The sequence below is a fragment of the Pseudophryne corroboree genome, chromosome 2 (genome assembly GCF_028390025.1).
Source record: "Pseudophryne corroboree isolate aPseCor3 chromosome 2, aPseCor3.hap2, whole genome shotgun sequence".
Classification (NCBI taxonomy): domain Eukaryota; kingdom Metazoa; phylum Chordata; class Amphibia; order Anura; family Myobatrachidae; genus Pseudophryne; species Pseudophryne corroboree.
Genome location: NC_086445.1, coordinates 389,672,419 through 389,689,502, shown reverse-complemented (window position 1 = coordinate 389,689,502; position 17,084 = coordinate 389,672,419). Strand labels below are relative to the sequence as shown.

Genomic DNA, 17,084 nt, shown 5'->3' with positions numbered 1-17,084 from the left:
TATATATATACTCCTAACAGTAGTAGTGTTCCTTGTGGTCTGTCTCTGCAGTTGCCAGCAGTAATATCCACTGGCCTGGAGCATTCTTTGTCATTATGTATTAGTTTATATTTGTTCACTGCCTGTCTCTTTAATCTGTGTATCCTGCCTGTCAGTTGGTTATTGCCAGTCATAGTCCTGTCTGGATCCTGTCTGCTTAGCTTCAGGTGTAGTGTGGATTCTTCCACACAGCATTTATTCTTTGTCTTGTCTTTCTCTTTGGTGTATCAGCTATAGAGGGTAATTCCAAGTTGATCGCAGCAGGAATTTTTTTAGCAGTTGGGCAAAACCATGTGCACTGCAGGGGAGGCAAATCTAACATGTGCAGAGAGAGTTAGATTTGGGTGGGTTATTTTGTTTCTGTGCAGGGTAAATACTGGCTGCTTTATTTTTAAACTGCAATTTAGATTGCAGATTGAACACCCACACCCAAATCTATCTCTTTCTGCACATGTTATATTTGGGATCCGGTCTGAAGATCGACAGTATCTAGGTCGACAATGTTTAGGTCGACCACTATAGGTCGACAGTCACTAGGTCGACATGGATGGAAGGTCGACAGGGTTTCTAGGTTGACATGTGCTAGGTCGACAGGTCTAAAGGTCGACATGAGTTTTTCACTTTTTTTTTTTCATACTTAACGATCCACGTGGACTACGATTGGAACGGTAAAGTGTGCCGAGCGAAGCGGTAGCGGAGCGAAGGCACCATGCCCGAAGCATGGCGAGCAAAGACGAAGAAAACGACACTCTACGAAGAAAACGACACCAACATTTTTTTTTCTTCCTCATGTCGACCTTTAGACCTGTCGACCTAGCACATGTCGACCTAGAAACCCTGTCGACCTTCCATCCATGTCGACCTAGTGACTGTCGACCTATAGTGGTCGACCTAAACATTGTCGACCTAGATACTGTCGATAAAATGAACCACACCCGTTATATTTGCCTCCCCTGCAGTGCACATGGTTTTGCCCAACTGCTAAAAAATTTCCTGTTGCGATCAACTTGGAATTCCCCCCATAGTCCATTATCATTGTTATTTACATTCAGCTGCTTTATACATTATCACCACATTTACCCTTCATCACCACATCTCCTTGCATAACAGTGTCTCTTGCATACCTCTTAGTTCCTTTACTTAGTCTCCTCTCTGTTAGCCTGTACCCTGACCCAAGCTATGTCTCAGTCTTTCTCTTTCTGCCTACTGGTGGGCATCCAAGTACCAGTAGGGGAAATTTGAGGAAAAATTAATTTGCAGAAAGGGTGGTGGACAAGTGGAATAGCCTCCCATAAGAGGTGGTAGAGGCTAAGACAGTAGAGCAATTTAAACATTCATGGGATAGACATAAGGATATCCTTACAAGAAATAAGGATCGAATAAGGTTTGAGAATCACAATATGGTAAAAAAAAAAAAAAAGGGCAGACTACATGGGCCAAGTGGTTCTTATCTGCCGTCAAATTCTATGTTTCTATGTTACTAGACATATAGGGGGGAATTCAAATGTTTGAAAAGTCGGTTGGGTGTCTGTTTTTTCCTGTCTATTAGATAGAAAAAAAAGACACCCAACTGACTTTTTAAACATTTGAATGTCCCCCATAAAGTCTTATGGGAAAAGTGGCTCTTATATGCATGAAGACCTGCTGAGTGTAACTTTATGAGCCTTACACCCAGGCATCTGGGGTTATCGTCAGAAGATCGACAATGTGTCAAGCTCGCCACCATGCTTCGTGTCAAGTAATCTGTTCATCACCTCCTAGTGCCCAATTCTCTGCAACACTCCATCCAGATATATTCCCCAGATCATAACAGTGATATCAAACAGTCCAATAACACATTACATATACACATAACAGACTGAGTGCTTTCAAATAGAATGTAACATCTTTCTACATTGCTATTATTGCCACTCTACACCAGTTACTAAACAAGTGTCCATAAATATTACAAAATAAATAGAGATATTTATCAAACTACTGTACATATACTTTCTTATTTGATGTTTGAAATACTGTATACCAAAGTTGGGTATGTTAAAGCATATTTTTAAAGAATGTTGCAAATCTACTTTTATTTACTACTACAGGTTGAGTATCCCTTATCCAAAATGCTTGGGACCAGACGTATTTTGGATATCGGATTTATCCGTATTTTTGAATAATTGCATACCATAATGAGATATCATGGTGATGGGACCTAAATCTAAGCACAGAATGTATTTATGTTTCATATACACCTTATATACACAGCCTAAAGGTCATTTTAGCCAATATTTTTTATAACTTTGTGCATTAAACAAAGTGTGTGTACATTCACACAATACATTTATGTTTCATATGCACCTTATACACACAGCCTGAAGGTCATTTAATACAATATTTTTAATAACTTTGTGTATTAAACAAAGTTTGTGTACATTGAGCCATCAAAAAACAAAGGTTTCACTATCTCACTTTCATTCAAAAAAGTCCGTATTTCGGAATATTCCGTATTTCGGAAAATTTGGATATGGGATACTCAACCTGTATTTTGTTACATAGTTATAGTTATTGACATCCATCTGTTTTATACTGACTTTATGCCTGTTATGTATGGCCAACCAAAAATGTACATGCATAAGTCGAATACTATATACATAGATCAGGGTGGGCAAGAGCAGGCTAAGTACAGGAGGTGCATGGTCATAGAATTGTGACACAGTTACATGTGTACCCATCCACGGTTATGCCTTTTAGGTAGACATGTGCGATGGGCACTTTTTGCAGTTTGTGTTTTGGTTTTGGATCTGGATCCCCACTCATGTTTTGGATCTGGATTGGTTTTACCAAAACCACCCTTTTGGGTTTTGGTTTTGGACCTGGATGATTTTTGAAGAAAACACAAAAACAGCTAAAATCACAGAATTTGGGTAATTTGGGTAATTGGGTAATTTGGGTAATTTGGTAATTTTGATCCTATGGTATTACTAACCTCAATAAAAATTCATTTCCACTTATTTCCAGTCTATTCTGAACACCTCACACCTCACAATATTGTTTTTAGGCTAAAAGGTTGCACCAAGGTACCTGAATGACTTTGCTAAGCGACACAAGTGTGTGGCACAAACACCTGGCACATCTAGGAGTGGCACTGCAATGTCAAACAGGATGGCACTTTAAAACCTAGGCCCCAAACAGCACATGATGCAAAGAAAAACAGAGGTACACAGAGGTTGCTGGGTGACTTTGCTAAGTGACACAAATGTGCGACACAAACACCTGGCCCATCTAGGAGTGGCACTGCAGTGTCAGACAGGATGGCAGTTTTAAAAACTAGGCCCCAAACAGCACATCATGCAAAGGAAAAAAGAGGTGCACCGAGGTAGCTAGATGACTAAGCTAAGCAACACAAGTGTGCGGCACAAACACCGTCTAGGAGTGGCACGCAGTGACAAAATATCAAAAGTGGCCTGCAAGTTTTCAGGCCACCGACAGCATCTCCTGCATGTCCCTGTCATTTTTCAAACAATTCTGCACCACCAAATTAATTGTATGTGCAAAACATGGGACGTGCTGGAATTTGCCCTGGTGTAATACACGCACAATATTGGTGGCATTGTCCGATATCACAAATCCCCAGGAGAGTCCAAGTGGGGTAAGCCATTGTGCAATAATGTCCCTCAGTTTCTGTAAGAGGTTGTCAGCGGTGTGTCTCTTACGGAAACCGATGATACACAGCGTAGCCTGCATAGGAACAAGCTGGCGTTTGTGAGATGCTGCTACTGGTGCTGCTGCTGCTGTTGTTGCTGCGGGAGGCAATACATCTACCCAGTGGGCTGTCACAGTCATTTAGTCCTTAGTCTGCCCTGTTCCACTTGTCCACATGTCCGTGGTTAAGTGGACACTGGGAAAAATGGCATTTTTCAGGACACTGAGGACACTTTTCTTAATGTCCCTGTACAGTCCGGGAATCGCTTTCCTAGTGAAGTGGAATCTAGATGGGATTTGTTACCAGGGACATACTGTACTACCTCCATCAGCTGTCTAAATCCCACTGCACTAATGGCGGATACCAGACGCATGTCTAACACCAATATAGCTGTCAAGGCCTCAGTTATCTGCTTTGCTACAGGATGACTGCTGTCATATTTCATCTTCCTCGCAAAGGACTTTCCCTCTGGGATGACGATCGACTCCCAGCAGCAACAACAGCAGCAGCAGCAACAGTAGGAGGAAGTGGTTCTTGATCTTTCCCTATTTTATCCTCCAAATTTTTGTTCTCCATTATTTTTCTGGAGTTATATAATAATATGCAGCACAGTGTATACCCCTACACCAGACAGGGCAAACCCTGTAAAAATTATTTGGATTAAATATTAATAACCCCTTTATTTGGAGTTTATAATATTTAGCACAGGACAGCACCACTGGACTTATAAGACAGCACCACTGGACTGGACTTATACAGCAGTACCCCTGGACTTATATGACAGTACCCCATGACTTATATGGCAGTACCCTTGGGCATATACAGCAGTACCCCTGGGCATATATGGCAGTACCCCTGGATTATATGGCAGCACCACTGGACTGGACTTATACAGCAGTACTCCTGGACTTATATGGCAGTACCCCTGGACTTATATGGCAGTACCCCTGGGCATATATGGCAGTACCCCATGGCATATATGGCAGTACCCCTGGACTAATATGGCAGCACAACTGGACTGGACTTATACGGCAGTACCCCTGGACTTATACGGCAGTACCCCTGGACTTATATGGCAGCAGCACTGGACTTATATGGCAGTACCCCTGGACTTATACGACAGCACCACTGGACTGGACTTATATGGCAGTACCCCTGGACTTACACAGCAGTACCCCTTGACTTATATGGCAGCAGCACTGGACTGGACTTATATGGCAGTATCCCTGGACTTATACGGCAGTACCCCTGGACTTATACGGCAGCACCACTGGAATGGACTTATACGGCAGTACCCCTGTACTTTTATGGCAGTACCCCATGACTTATACAGCAGCACCACTTGACTGGACTTATACAGAAGTACCCCTGGACTTATACGGCAGCACCACTGGACTTGACTTATACGGCAGTACCCCTAGACTTATATGGCAGCACCACTGGACTGTACTTATACGGCTGTACCCCTGGACTTATACAGCAGTACCCCTGGTCTTATACAGCAGTACCCCTGGACTTATGTGGCAGCACCACTGGGCTGGACTTATACGGCAGTACCCCTGGACATATACGGCAGCACCCCATGACTTATACAGCAGCACAACTGGACTGGACTTATATGGCAGCACCACTGGACTGGACTTATACGGAAGTACCCCTGGACTTATACGGCAGCACCACAGGACTGGACTTCTACAGCACAGCAGCACAGGACACCACCACTGGACTGATGCAGCACAACACAGCACCACTGGACTGGACTTATACAGCAGCATCACGGGACTAATGACAGCACAGGACACAACCACTGGACTTATGGCAGCACAGGACACCACAACTGGACTGATGCAGCACAAGACAGCACCACTGCACTGAACTGTACTTATACAGCAGCACTGTACTTATGGCAGCACAGGACGCCACCACTGTGACTGGACTGATGCAGCACAAGACACCACCACTGGACTGATACAGTACAAGACAGCACTGGAATGACACATAAGAGCAGGTCACCACCCCACGCGCCACACCACCTTCCTACACAGACACTGAGGAGACACATCCTCTCACTACACTCTCCAGGACTGGACTGAAAATGGCGGCTATGCTCGACTCCTTATATGGAATCCAAAACCCATGAGAATCTGACAGCAGGATGATGACGTTTTGCCTCGTTCTGGTTTCCGAGTCTGGTAGGAAAACCCGAGCCAGGATAGGATCCAGACTCAGAGTGTGAAATTTGGGGGGGGCTTCGGTTCTCAGGGAACCGAACCCACTCTTCCCTACTTTTAGGTGGTGTATAACTTGCAGGCTTTGGAGAGTTGATGCAAAAATGTTGATGACTAGCATGATGAAGACTAGCATTAATTTGATGATGACTAGCATGATGAAGATGCAATTTCTGTTTGTTTGGTTGATTCTTGACTCCTCCAGATGATAGTTAATTTGACTGCTTTAATATATGAAGTAGATGCTGTCATTTATTATAAATGGTGTATGATAGAGTAACATTGTAGTGTAAGATTGATATAAACTTTACAATATTACTCTGCAATGTTGGATTTACTGTACTCTTCCCATTGTCTCAGTCAATCAGCTCCTAACTGCCACAGTATAAGCTGTGTTTGAAAAAGTACAGTTAGGAGCTGGTTAGTTGATACTTTATCTTCGTCCATTTTATCTCCATCCAAGACTTAGTAAATAGACCTCTTCATTTTCTGTGCTGCTTTAAATGTTACAGTGATCTTATCAGATACATTTTATTTGATCCCATGTATTTCTAAACTGGAGACATTTCAATGAGCAGGAGATGAAGACTGAACACTTTACATTTTGGCAGATGACATCTGCATCCACAGATGTGTCACATATATAAAAAATAGAGAACAACTGTTGATGTGCTAGTGCTGAAAGTAATATGATGATACTCAACAGTCCAGTTTGTGGGATAGTTTGTGTTGGGTAGATAATGTCAAGCTACATAATTTATTATGTATATAACATTTGTTGATTTTTTTCTCACCTCTCTTTTTTTGTAACAGAATTTTAAACCTAAGTCAAAAGCATATGCAAATAATATATTTTTCCTTTTTCTCAACAGGTGATTATATTGTCATGACTGTGTATTTTGATTTAAGCAGAAGAATGGGATACTTCACTATTCAAACATACATCCCTTGCATATTAACAGTTGTATTATCTTGGGTATCGTTTTGGATAAAAAAAGATGCCACACCAGCAAGAACAGCATTAGGTAAGACCTTGGCCAAACATTTAGTTTGTGTGTTTACTTGTACTGATTAAAAAAATATGCATATTGGTAAGATAAATATACTGTATTCAGGGCCAGCACTTCCATTAGGAGTATGTAGGGTGTCAGTGGGGACAGTAGATGTGGACACTGTGTTTTTAATACATCAGCAGCACCACTACAGCCTGAGCTAATGCCAACTTTGAATATATTGGACTTAATGTATAATATCATTCTTTGATCACAACTAATATAATGTCTGTCTGTCTCTTGTGTCCCACTACAAAATATATGCATGTTTCCTTGTACCTTTAAAGAGGCATCTTTCATTAACACTTTACCAGCACTGCCAGCCTTTCTGGGGGCTCAAAGAAGTTGTGCTGATGTGTCCATTTTCAAGGAATTAATAAATAGTCCCCAGGACCCCTGTGACCAATAGCAGCTGTTACCAGTGGTGCCTGTGAGATTTTTGTGTTTATGTTTTCATGTTTGTCACCATTAAAATGGAAAATACAATTGCTTGATTCCACTTGACAGTGCCAGTAAAAGATGGTAATATCGGGCCCTTTGTTTCTATTAACCAGTACTGATCCTCTTTGCTACTTGCCTGACATGATTGCATCAGATGCGACCACACCAGGCTGGGCTTTCCCTGACATGGTCACATCTGATGCGATTTGTCAGAAAGCTCCCTGTGCAGCTGAAGGAAGAGAATCTTCCTGCTGCTGCCATTCTGAGAACCACCAGTCCCCATGCTTTCTGGTTCCCTCCCCGACAGTGCCTCCTGTGCTGCCAATCACTGCTGATCGGTCTGCCTGGCTGCACTTCCCAACCAGCGGCTGCAGACATTGAGGAAATGAGAAAAATAGCCCCTCACCTTTCATGTGAACCCTCAGAGGCTGTAGAGATCAGCAGGCACCAAAAAAATGAAGTCGACCATCAATGTTTGTACCGATATTTGTAAAAAATATATATATCTTAAAACATTTTTTTTAAAATAAAATTGTATTGGATATACTTTCAATAAATGTTCTTAACCTAATGCAATTATAAAAAAAATGCAATTTATGAGCATTTTTGGAAAAAATATTAGTTAGTTAAGTGGTAAATAAACTTAATAGTGATCTTAAACATATGCCAGGATACACCTTTAACACAGTTTCATGCATAAATGTACAAATGGAGGCAATAATGCAAGCCAACGCTTCCTGAACTGCATAGGATACCCTTGATTACACCATATAAATCTTAGCAGTACACAAAATTGTCAAGTGCTAATTTAAAACAACTGTGCTCCAATTGTACAATCCATTTTTTGTTTGTGGATAAATCCAGGAAGACAACTATTCCTATCAATCTTATGAATACAGCTGCAGCAGATGTTGAGTTCTGGAGAAACACAGATTATACTGTATGTGAGGAAAATGTTCCAAAGAACATAGTACCACTGTGACAGTGCTCTGTTAGTGGTTGGTGACAAGGATTCAAGTAATACCGCTTTCACATCACAATATCAGGTCACATCCGGGACTTGTGCACGGCTCCTTCCTGAGTGCAACCCACTTGAGACCCCTTTTAGACTGGCAGCACCAACCCAACATATTGCCAGGTTGGTGATGTCAGCGGTGATGTGTTTGAAGGTGTTGCTTGGGAATCAGATCATCTCCAAGTGCTGTCTCTCCCTATAATGCTGCCTCTCCCTATAGTGTGAATGGGCCCCGGTTCACATCAACCCAGCAACCCATTCACACTGCACTTCACCCAGGAATAACCATGCTTTATTCCCAGGTTGAAATACTGGGTAAGTCAACCTGGGAAATTGTAATATACCCTATTCACACTGCACCTCGACCTGGCAATATACCAGGTTATTTTGGCGATGTGAAAGGGGCATAATAATAGATACCCAATTTTGCTGTGTACTTAAATAAATTTGACCATTGTAAATGTGTGTGTTCTTCTACAGTATATTAACATTTATTTACATAACACATGCACTTTAATATTGTGAAAACTGCAATAAAACAAGACTAAGTATTAGCAAACATACAAAAATGTAAGAGGCTCCTGCTTACAAGGTTTTTTTGTTCCTTATTTGCAATCACTAATTAATAAAAACTGTTAATTGCAAGTTAAATTATTATTATTATTATTATTATTATTAGTAGTAGTAGTAGTAGTAGTAGTAGTAGTAGTAGTAGTAGTAGTAGTAATAGTAGTAGCATTTACATGCTTTATTCTTTTTTTCTCCAGTACTGTAGAATTATTGAGTATTGATTGACTTTACATTATAATTCACACTTACTATGAAATAAATGTTAGTAGAGCGATAGAAAAGCAATTTAAAAAGTCCCTTTTTGTAAATATATATTTTGATGGTTTTCAAAATGAATAGCAACTACCTGAGAGATCAAAGTGTACAATAACATTACATTTATATATAACAGCATGAGTGCTTACAAATAGGAACGTGTATCCCTGAGTTATCATTTAGGGGACAGCTTGTCCACCAAGAAACAAGGCTATCACACAAGATAATATTGTCTGGTGTATTTTACAGTAGTTTGTAAACAAGACAGAACATATCATTTATTATAGCTGTCATCAAATCAGATATCAAATTATGTAAAATCTTAGTACATTGCCACACTACACCAGTCACTAACAAGTGTCCATAAATATTACAAAAGAATTAAAGCAATAGAGACATTCATGGGGAAATATATATATTTTATAATCAAACAACTACAGTATATACTTTCTTATTTGGTGTTTGAAATACTTTATACAAATGTTGCTTACGTCAAAGGACATTTTAAAATTGCTCATTACAACCAATCAGCTGCTACTTATCAATTTATAGAATGTACTTGATAAATGCTATCAAGTACAAAGCTGATTGGTTGCTATGGGCAATTTCTCCACTAGTTCTCTTCTACAAGTGTTTCACTGCTTTATACATCACCCCCAGAATTTGGAAACATTGAATGTGGGGAGAAAATGACAGTTCTGAGTCAAGGATGACATCAAGGCAGCAGGCTTGAAGGGTAGGGTTGATTATTGTATTAATGGGGATAGAGCTGTCAAGTATGTAGCTTTAATTGGCTAAATGGAATATTATTAGCTCAGTTTTGTAAATATTAAATTTGAGGTGGCAAGAGGACATACAAGATTCAAGTGAAGAAAGATATTCAGTAACACTGGCCACTACATATCTGCAGGATTAATACATGTTGGATTACTTGTTGAGTCTCTCATAGCTGAAAATCTAATATCCAAAATATTCCAAAATCCAAAAATGTTTGAGCATGACTAAGAAATTGACACCATGATTCAGTGTACACAAATTTTGTTTCATGCATAAAATAAAATAAAAATATTGTATAATATGACCTTCAGGCTACGTGTATAAGGTGTATAGGACACATAAATGCATTTTGTACTTAGACTTGGGTCCCATCCCCAAGATATCTCAGTATGGTATGCAAATATTCCAAAATACAGAAAAATCTGATATCCTAAACACTTCTGGTCCCAAGCATAATAAAAGATATGGGAAACTTAACCTGTAAAATGATAATATAATGGAGCACAGCATAATGAAACATGTATATTTAAAGGAAACAACCACTCAATATTAATCAGCAAGCTGAATATTTAATTTAATGGCTTTTCAAAATAATGTCTAATTGAAGAATGAACAATAGCAATAGCCCATATAGAAAAATGTCAAGGACCTTGGTTCAGAGATTTGTGCTACAGGCATTACTTCCAGAAATTATGTCAGATTGTCAGATTAATGTATAAAACCACATAACACTTAATTTTTATACACTGTACTTCATCAGGAAATTAGTTTACTGATTGTAATGAATATATTTACTATACCATGGGTGGCCAACCAGACAGCGACAAAGAGCCAAGAAAAATCTTTGGGTATGGCAACGGACTGACACCATGCACACATGCAAAAATGGGGCATGGCCTTGTGCACACTAGGCTACGCCCATGGTATAAAATCCATTGAAAAAGCCAGACCCAACAACATAAAATACATTGAAAAATGGGGCAGGGCCTTGTGCCCACTAGGCCACACCCCTGGTATAACATATATTTTAAAAGCCAGATCCAAATAAAATACACTGATAAGACATATACATATAAAATACATTGAAAAAGCCAGATTAACATAATACACTTATGTTCCCCCATGCCACTGTAGCAACCGTGTGTCACTCCAGCCCGTCAGTACACATAGCATCCCCCATATTACCCCCAGTAAATACAGCACCCCCCACATTACCCCAGTACACACAGCATGCCCCATATTACCCGTCTGTACACACAGCATGCCCCATATTACCCCTCTGTACACACAGTACCCCTCATGTAACCCTTAATACACACAGCACCCCCATAATACACACTGTGTCCCCATATTATCCACCAAGAAGCTCTCCCCTCCCACCTTTCTTCATGGTACTTGTAAATTAGCAGGAACCATGGGCTGGTACAATTTGGGGAGAGGAGGCGGCAAAGCTGAGAACTCAGATCAGGAATTGGCCGGTGGGAGTGGTAGTGGGGGCTGTGGCAGGAGTACGGGGCCCGGCCAAGTGGGAATTTCCCCAATCCAGCCAATGACCATAACCACTTGCTGAGGAGGGGGTCAGCTGCAGCTCCCGGTGTCTGTGTGGCACCCAGCATGCCCCTGTTACCAGCAGAGCAGTGTCTTAATGCCACTGGATCCTCCGAGTGACCGGCAGTAAAGAGCAGCTGAATCCACCAATGGTGTCAGGAGCAGTGCTGAGAGTGGGAGCAGTGCCGGAGCCACATCGTGCCAATGAAAGACCCGCATGCGTCTCGAGAGCTGCAGGTTGGCCATGGCTGTACTATATGGTAGGTTTGAAATCCTGCCATTTTTTCTGTGGTTTACCAGTGGAGTTGAATTCAGCAGATTTTCTAAATTCAAACCTTTCACAAACCACAGGAAAACCACACTTTAGAATTAAATTGAACATTAAAGCACCATCAGTGTCTTTCCTCATTATTTATAATTATTTATTAACATTTTCTTAGAAAGCGCAGCAAATTCCATTGTGTTTTACAACTGGACACAATTAGAAGAAAAACCTGGGTAAAAACAAACAGTCATAGAGGAAGTCATGCTTGCAAGCTTACAATCTACGGGGAATTAGGCATTGATACACAAGGATAGATGCTATCTATTGAATAGTTGTTCACCATATTGTAAAAGTTCTTGGTGGGCTGTATGATATCACATCACAGCAGTGATGAACCAGGTTCAGGGGAAAGGAGAGTGAAGAAAGAAAATATGTGGGGGATGTGTGGACTAAACTGTGAGGATATAATTGGATAGGAGAGCTATGAAGGTAATGTGAGTGGTTCTGGAATTTGATAAGCTTGTCTGAATAGGTGAGTTTTCAGGGAATTCTTGAAGGTTTGATGACTAGAGTAGAGTCTTATTGTATGTGGTAGGGCATTCCACAGAGTGGGTGCAGCCCGAAGAATGTCCTGTAATCGTGCATGGGAGCAAGTAATGAGTGTGGATGAGAGACGGAGATCTTGTGAAGAGAGAAGGGGCCGGGTTGGGAGATATTTTGAGATAAGCGAAGAGATGTAAGTTGGTGTAGTATGGTTAATAGCCTTGTGTGTAAGTAACAATATTTTATATTGAATACGGTAGAATACAGGTAGCCAATGGAGAGACTGACAAAGTGGGTCTGCAGACGATGAATGTCTAACGAGGAATATTAGCCTCGCAGCTGCATTCAGAATGGATTGTAATGGTGAGAGTCTCTTCATAGTAAGACCAGTAAGAAGACTATTGCAATAATCAATGTGGGAGATAACGAGAGCATGGATTAGGGTTTTAGCAGTGTCATTACACGTATTGAAACCTCAGATTTACTAAGTGGAGGATTTTCAACCTGCCACAAACCCATTGAAAAAAAATGAGGTGGTTGTAACACGTGAGATAGCTCCCGAAGCATACTGTTTGAGCTATGGAGTCAGACAGAGGGGGGTCACTATACACTTATAATGATGCTTTGAATAAGGAGGTAGATAACATTGATAATTCTCTTCTGAAGAAATACTAATTTATTCATATTTTAGAGAGGAATATATTTTTATTATATTAATATATAAAGGGAAAAATAGGAAAGCAATATTATATTAAAGGGGCCTTATTAATTCATTGTTAATTAGTGTTTAAAAATGTTTTCATGATGTTTTCATTATGAGGGCACATTTTATTTTATTATGTGGGCACCATTTATGTAGGCATAAAATAATAAATGTTGCTCCATTATAAACACAATTTGAACCAATTAACAATTGATTGACCCTTTTATGTAATAAATAAATAAATAAATAATATTGCTCTCTAATAAAATTAAATATTTCCTCCCTCTTATATATTAACAAAATAGTATTTCCTCCTTAAGATAATTATAAATGCTACCTGCCTACTTATTCGATAAATAGTGATTCCCTCCTTTATAAGTGCATTGTAATTACTCACCTTCTTCTTGGCCAGATAGATGCAGGGGTTTTGTGGTGTGTTTTTTGTGGAATGGTCAAAACACCCCAGAAAAAAACCCAGTACAAACCTGTACCAGCAAAACAGATGGAAATCGACAGTGGTTTACTAAACCCTATAAAAACCTCTGAATAATAAATGAATGGGTTTGTGCTTCAATCTACCAAAGATTTGCACAAATACACCAATTTCATTTGGTAAGTAGTAAACAAAGAATTGTTTTTAAATTATTCTTAAAGTATGAAAGAATTAATAATAAAGATACCAATTTAGTGATTTATTAAAATGTAAACATAATATATTACTATATAATCAATAAATTATTATATAAGTAAACTGATGCTTTTAATGAACTATATAAATCAGAACTTTAATCTCAGGTAATGTGTTATTAGCTTTGAATAAACAATTAGATAGAGTAGTAGTGATTTCAGATTGGTATCTTTATATCAAATTGTATTTTAATCCAAGCTAAAATTGTGCAATATTTAAAGAGAACAGACTGTTACATATATTTATTAATGTTCCAATTAAAAATCAGATATATTAGGAATAGACAAATTCTGTGGTTCTTACATTGCAGCAAAGATATAATGACCTTATTTATTTGTTTTAAAAATACAGTAGAATAGTCTCTAAAACTGGGTGATACAGTACATCTTTCTTGAATTTGTGTAGTTAAAGTGGCTGTGTTCTTGTACAGGGCAAAAGCATTGCAATTTAGAAAAGTGACTACTAATAAGTAGCAGAAAACTGTCACCAACAACTTTTTTCAAAAAGTACTTATTCTTACTGATGATAATAGCTTCAAAGGGGGTAATTCAGAGTTGATCATAGATTTGCTAAATTTTGCACATCTACGATCATTTACTCTGACATGCGGGGGGACGCCCAGCACAGGGCTAGTCAGGCCCTACCCACCACACACACACACACACACAAGTACAAAAGCATCGCACAGCGGTGATGCTTTTGTACTTGACAAGTAGCTCCCTACCTGCGCAGCTCCTGCACGCTGCCAGTGAGCTACTTGTCGCATCCTGGGTCGCAGCGGCTGCATGTGACATCTTGCAGCCCGCCACCCACGCAGTTCGGGCATGCCTGCATTGCCCGAGACTGCGCCCCCCAAAATGGCCCCAAATGGCACCGGCCTGCCCCCTCCCGTCCAGCGAACGCCTCTGCCTGTCAATCAGGCAGAGGCAAGTGCTGGGCTGAGATGCCGATAGCATCTCTAGCATGCACATGCGCACTGCAGCGCATGCGCATGCACAGTTCAGACCTGATCGCCGCACAGCCGTGATCTGCTCTAAATTAGCCCCTGAGTTAAGATGGAAGAAGTCAATAATAGTTTTGTTTTACTGTCTAACTAAATTGAAATAACCGTTATTCAGAAGAACCATGATTTCATGTTTTAACACTGCCATATTGTTCAGTCTAATTAATAAAACATCTGTATAAAGTTTAGAAAAATATTTTGTTGGAGACGTTTAATTATATATGATATATATACCTTCATTTTTTAACTGAAGAATCTTACTTTAACCTTAACAGTATAAACCTTTCCATCACTAATATGAACTAATATGTGTATTAGAAAAATAAAGGTAGGTAGTAAAGAATAGAAACTTTCTTTGCTGATGACTTTTGCTTCTATTATTATTTCCCTAGTACAGTACATCCTTTTAAAATCTATATACTAATTTTCAAAGATTATGTTACTACTCTTCATTGAGAATAATAATTATCTCTATACTGTATAATATGCAAGATTTAGTGGGAATCCTCATTGGAACACAAAAATTAATGGGAAAGATGGTCATCTCTATAAATGGTCATCTTACCGAGGGAGAGATTTATCAATGATTGAAGAGAGATAAAGTACTAACCAATCAGCTTCTGTCTTTTTACAGATTATATTTGACTGGTTGGTACTTTATCTCTATCCACTCTCTGTGAATCCTCTTTATAGTCAGTTAAAAGTTAAATATAATGTATAGCTACTTTGGAGAAAACTACCATTTGTCTTCCTAATAATGGAGATAACTTTAACCAAATATGGAAGCCTATGCTTCAAGAAACTAACCTACTTTTTAATAGGTTATCTTTAAAAGGGTCAAATACCCCTTGAACACACTTTCCCACCCTTTTCTCTTTGCCTTTTTTCTTTTTTACTTACCCACTTTCATAGTTTTCCGTTCCTTAAAATGCCGTTCCTTAAAATAATGTGTTGTAAAAAAATGACAAAAGATCACTCTTACTTAGTCTAATGTTTGTTAAATTATTTTTACATTCTGTTTTTTCTTTAACATGAAATGAAATAGAAAATACTAATTCAGTGTCACAGACTTTTCTAAAGTCTTACTTTACTACAGTAAGTCATAGAATACATATCTATTGCACTCAAGTAATTATATATAATACAGCTAAGAAGGGTTCTACAACCTGATTATTTATTCTTACATACCAGAATTGAGGAAGTATTAATTTTCAGTAAAAATAAATGGCAAAAATGGGAAAGGAAGAAAGATAAATGGGATGGGTCACAATAATCATACATAAAATATCTACATTAATGCACAACATACGGCATATAAAGTAAAATGTGGTACATTAAATTTGCAATTTTATAAAATAGTTTTATTATTAAATATACAGTATGTGTTCAGATTTAAAAATAATTAAAAGCTATTAAGATACGTACTAGGAGCTAGTATAATAGTGAAATAGTTTTGTCACAAAGGTTTAAATGATCAACTCTATTTGCCTTTGTGGGGATGGCACTCAGTTAAAATCCTCAGTATTGAATTGGTATGAATGGAAGGGGTGTGTAGGTACATTATATACATGTTTCCTACTCCAACACTGTACTCATCTCACAAATATTTTTTGTATTTTAGCAATAATTTCAGTTGCTGTATTTACTTTCTTTATCTTTGTCTTTTCAATTGTACCATATTGTGTTATCTATTCATCAGTGGTGTTATAATTTTAAATAGTTCTATCAATAATAGATCATTATTTTGTAGTTTTATTTAAGAGTTCAAGAAAGGTTGTGTGACCTAGTGTTATTGAATATTGCTTATGACAAGAGAAACATAATGCAAAAAAAATCTTAATATGATACATGAAGGACAATATTTTATTATGATGCAATGTATTTTGAATGTGCTCTAGATGAAATTCATTATACAAGAATAGAGGCAGTTCTCTCTAAACATTGGATTGTTAGTTTTGTATTGGCATTCAATGCATCATACTGCCATTTATGTAATGCACCATAGTGTATTATCAAAATACAATGGATGACGTTTCCAAAAAGTTTGTTTTTAATATGCAATAACCTTTTTTCTGTCCAGTAGATGTCACATTTAAGCATGCAAAATCTGTATGAATAAATAAAAAAAGCAGTGTGGCCTGCTCATGGAGGGGAGCCCATGCAAATAATTAAAAAAAAAACACAGTAGTCTACTAGGCCCACAATAAAAAACATTATGTGCTTTTATTTGCTACTCCTGGGCAGTGGATACTGGGGTAATCCTTAAAAA

The 17,084-nt window shown here is 38.7% G+C and overlaps 1 protein-coding gene across 1 annotated transcript in view; it reads left to right on the top strand.

Moving 5' to 3' along the window:
* The window catches only part of GABRG3 (gamma-aminobutyric acid type A receptor subunit gamma3), an 832,639-nt gene that overhangs the window by 780,471 nt on the left and 35,084 nt on the right, over nt 1-17,084 (top strand). Inside the window, exon 7 of the mRNA XM_063953303.1 lies at nt 6,828-6,980. Coding sequence (XP_063809373.1) covers nt 6,828-6,980 — 153 coding nt within the window. The remainder of the gene's footprint in view (nt 1-6,827; nt 6,981-17,084) is intronic.